General features: G+C 58.0%; 1 protein-coding gene across 1 annotated transcript; it reads right to left on the bottom strand.

Annotated features, from left to right (window-relative positions):
• Positions 1-200: 200 nt before the first annotated feature.
• HTR1B (5-hydroxytryptamine receptor 1B) lies at positions 201-3,494 on the bottom strand. Its single transcript, XM_079298169.1, has 2 exons — positions 2,159-3,494; positions 201-1,370 (listed from the first exon to the last, which is right to left on the bottom strand). The coding sequence occupies exon 1, from the start codon at positions 3,352-3,354 to the stop codon at positions 2,221-2,223; it is 1,134 nt and encodes a 377-aa protein (XP_079154295.1). The 5' UTR covers positions 3,355-3,494; the 3' UTR covers positions 201-1,370; positions 2,159-2,220.
• Positions 3,495-4,497: the final 1,003 nt, after the last annotated feature.

Raw genomic sequence — 4,497 nt, forward strand, 5'->3', positions numbered from 1 at the left:
GAATTATGCCTAACAGAACTAGCTACAATGAAAGTAAAGCTGCTTGTTAAAAAACTGACAACCAATTGAAGCTTGTAATTTCAACCTTCATCAATTGCTTTCTTGAGTGACTCATCAAATCAGTGTTACCTAAAAAGTCAATACTAAGAAAGAGGGCAAACCAATAAATACTCCTTTCAGTCACACAACTGCTACCACTCTTGAGAACACGGTCAAGCGTTTTATTGTTTATACTCATTTCCATTTACACATAAGAGGAACAATCAATGCAGTTCTACCACAGCAGGTGGACCATATCCTGAAACTCTGCTGAATATGCACAGACCTGTCTTAAGGTCCAATCAGGAGAGAAAAAAAAATTAAAAAAAAAAAACAAACAAAACAAAAGAAAAAAAAAACTAAAAAACATAGGGGGGAAGTAGGGAGGCAAGAAATTTCACTAACATCAGTTAATTCATGATTCATGGGTATTTATTTTGCAGGTGAAATGGCTCTTCTGAAAGAGCAAACTGCTTCACTTCTTTACAAAATACACTAAATAATGTTAAGTACTTAGAGAATTCTAAATTTTGCAGTCGTTCATGCGGTAAGGGTGTGCAACTGACACAAAATGGAAAACATGGTTACAGCATCAAACTGCTACTTCTATTCCCAGCTGGTTTATGGAAAAGGTCATTGGACTTCTTGATTTCTGCTCTTATGGAGTAAAAGCAAGAAGTATTTCCTTTCTAAAGGCAACTATGAGGACAGACTACAGATATGCAGTGCAGTTGAACAGGTCTATAACTCTTGTTTCTAGAGCATTTGCATTTACTATTGTTTTGAAATACAAATATAAAACTTTTGCACACTGTCACTTCTCACACATGTTCAGCTGAAGGAGTCATTTACAGAATTTACTGCGATGCTCCAATTTTAAACGTGAGTTTTTCTCCTCTTGGCCTCATGGGTGAAGGGAGCAACTCTTTCCACTGAAAGAAATTACAGGTGTGCAGAAGTACAACTATGCTACCAACACAGACAGAGACAACTGTGCTCTTGTGCACACCCTTACAACCAGTCGGAGAACAAATTAGGAAGTTAAGCCTGCAAAATAAATGGATTTTACTCTCAAACTTTTTTTCTTCATTCCGGATGAATTATAGACCTTGATTCGAGGCTGCCCTCTCTTTTTTTTTTTTTTTTTTTTTTTTTTTTTGCAACTGATCTGCGTGCCTATTGGAACAGCATCTCTGCCAGAGTCATTACACTGAAACGCAGAGCTGAGCAGTTTGGTGGCAGAATGTATTGACGTTTTTGCAGCATCATGAGTCTGGCAACTGGGCTTGGGGAAGTTTCAAGCAGTGGGTCTTTACAATAGCAACTTGATTCTGCAGACAAAAAGCAAAAGATTGGCAGAATTATTAAAGTATCACAACAAAGGCATGTATGCATTGTGCAGAACGTGGCACCGAGTTTAGCGATGAGCTGGCAACCACTGCTGTCAAGAAGCAAAGCCCTTCCGCGTGCGAAGGGACATACCGGGGTGTCGAGCCTCCCACAGGGGCTGAGGAGCAGCTTTCCCCTCGGCACGCCTGCTCGCAGCCGGCTCCGCTCCCGCAGGAGGGAACGAAGTAAGGCTGGACTTTGCCAGCAGCCTTCACCTGGGGCCTATCCTACCTCACTTCCTCACCACAAAAAACCCCAAAAAACTAAACACACCAACAAAAAGCATCACGCCGCTGTTTGCGGGGCTGCACGGAGTTCTTGCGGGGCTGCGCGCCCGGCGGGGCCGGGAGCGGCTGCGGGGCGGGGACCGGCCCGGCCCGGCGCTCCCCGGGGAGCTCGGCTGCGGGCTGGGGAAGCCAGCGCCGTTTAGCACTAATTGGCCGAAACACGGGCATTAGCATACGAAATGGCGGCAGATTGCTTTAATAGGTGGATTAAAAAGCAGATTGCCGTGAGTCACTCCCTGCGAGCTGGGTGGGGGGGAGAGGGGGGCACACTCGACGCGCGCGAACACAGATTGTGAAATGTCAGGAGCGCGCAGCATCCCCGGCGCTCGCCAAGGTCTGAACACCAGCTCTTCACGGGGTCGCATCCCCCGCCTCTCCCCCGGGCTGTTCGCAGCCCCCCGCCTCCCCACGAGCACCGGGCAGGGCGGGGTGCGCGGACCTACCTGTGGCGCCGGGCGCGGGCGTGCATGGGGGCTGCCGCGGGGAACACATCGCATTCAACATTTCAGCCTGTGCATCGGAAACGTATGAGTTTGTGGAAAGCTTGTTTGAAGTCTTCGTTAGACATAGTATAGATGACGGGGTTGATGAGGGAGTTGAGATATCCAAGCCAATTGAAAAAGTCAAAGATGGCCATGTGGAACCAGCAAGCGTCCTTGCAAATAGGCATCACCAAGCTGATGATGAAAAAGGGCAGCCAACACACGATGAAGGCTCCTAAAATAATCCCTAAAGTCTTTGTAGCTTTCCGCTCTCTAGCGGCCGTCAGCTTCTTTTTCTCCAGCAGGGCGTCCGAGACCTTCACCTTCACCTGGTTCATGTACACGGGGGAGCCCGTTTCGCTGGATCCCTCGGGAGCCTTGGAGTTTATGGACGTGACGGAGGAGGTCGACCCCGGGGAGTCTGTAATTAACTGTGCCCGCGTTAGTCTTTTACCTGCTTTCTTTGGCGTCTGCTTCAAAATCCGCGACCTGGCTTCCACGTAGATCCTCCCGTAGAGGGCTATCAGCAGCAGAGTGGGGAAGTAGAAGGCTCCTACTGTGGAGTACACGGTGTACAGGACGTGGTCCGTGTTCACCACACAGTGAGATACTTCCTCGGCCTTCGCCTGCCGCCAAAACAAAGGGGGCATGGAGATGCAGATGGAGAAGATCCATACCAGCGCGATCATGCCCGCTGCCCGCTTGGGAGTCCGTTTCGTGGAGTACTCGACGGCGTCGGTGATCGCCCAGTAGCGGTCCAGGGCGATGACACAGAGGTGCAGGATGGACGCCGTGCAACAGGTGATGTCCGAGGACAGCCAGATATCGCAGACGATTTGACCCAGCGTCCACTTGCCGGTCACAGTGTACATGGTGCTGATGGGCATGACGAGGATGGAGACGAGGAGGTCGGTGACGGCCAACGAGGCGATCAGGTAGTTGGCCGGCGTGTGGAGTTTCCTCGTCTGGTAGACCGTGGCGATGACAAAGGCGTTGGAAAGCACCGTGGCCAGGGTGACCAGCGCCAGGACGACGGCGAGCACGATCTTCACGGAGAGGGGGGTGGCATCTTGGTAAATCACTTCCTCGGCGCTACAGTTTCGGTAAGAGTCGTTGGCGGAGCCCAACTGCGCCCGGCAGGGGCCGGCCGGCTCCATCCCTCCCGGCCGCCGCCCCCGCAGACGGCGGGGCTGGAGCGGCACGGCGGGGCCGCTACCCCGGCAGGACCCCGTCGGCGCCGAGGGAGGGCTGCAGCATCGCCGCGCCGGCACCACCTCCCGCCCGCCTGCCCGCCCTTCCGGGCGCTCCGAGCGGGCTCCGCGGAGCCTCACTCCCCACGGGCGAGGGAGCAGGGCAAACCGCGGACCGGGCGCGCCCGCTCGCCCCGGCAGCTCATCGCCCCGCCGCCTGCCCGCGGAGCGCGGCGAGCCCCGGGCATGGGGCTCCCGCCCCGGCCGCCCCTAAGCGCAGCCCGGCCGCCCGCGGCTCCGCACCGAGTCTCGACGGGCGCGGCGGCAGCGCCGCATGCCCGCGGGTGCCGGCTTCGCCCCCCGGGCTGCGGGCGCGACGGCGGGGGCTGCGGGGGCAGCGGAGCCGCCCCGCCGGGCCGTGCCTTCACACGCAGCCCGCCGCAGCAAGTTTGCAGCCGCCGCCGCGGGTGGAGCAGGAGGAGGAAGAGGAGGGTCCGCGGGAGGCAGGGGGGGAGACCACCTCCCATTGCGCCCCGCCGCGGGCCATGCTGTCGATGCCCGGCCTCCGCCCAGCACCGGCAGCCGCGGGCAGGGGCCGGTGCGAGTGAGCGTTGAGCAGCCGCCGCCCCTTATATAGCGGGCGGCGCGGCGCGGCTCCGCCGGCACCGAGCAACCGGTGCCGCTCTCGGGCGGGCTGCCCGCCCGCCTGCCCGCGGAGGAGGAGTCGCCACCGCCTCCTCGGCCCTCCCTCCCGCACCCACCAGCCGCCCGACGGGGGGGTTCGGCCGCTCCGGCCCCGCGCACCGCCCCGCCGCCGGCCCCCCGCCCCTGCCCCTGCAGGCGTCGGGAGGAGCCCGAGCTCGGCCCCCGCCCAGGCGGGGAGCGGCCCCTCCCTTCCCAGCCCGAGGGATGCCGCGGCACGGGCGGATGCAGGTGTTCCTAGGTCCTGCCATTGTTCCCACCGTCTTGCACCGTGCCCGCTGCGCCGTGAGGCTGGGCGATGCCAGGCTCCCCAGAGAGCCCGGCGGGTCGGGGGTACTGCTCGCTGCCACGTCCCTCGGCGGCGGTACAAGCGTCGCTCGGCGCCGGAGCTGGGCGTGCGGGGAGGGC

This window comes from Erithacus rubecula (assembly GCF_903797595.1).
Source record: "Erithacus rubecula genome assembly, chromosome: 2".
In the NCBI taxonomy this organism is placed as follows: Eukaryota; Metazoa; Chordata; class Aves; order Passeriformes; family Muscicapidae; genus Erithacus; species Erithacus rubecula.

Bases quoted from the DNA above. Each gene is read 5' to 3' on its own strand.
- HTR1B (XM_079298169.1), bottom strand. From the start codon at position 3,354: ATGGAGCCGGCCGGCCCCTGCCGGGCGCAGTTGGGCTCCGCCAACGAC.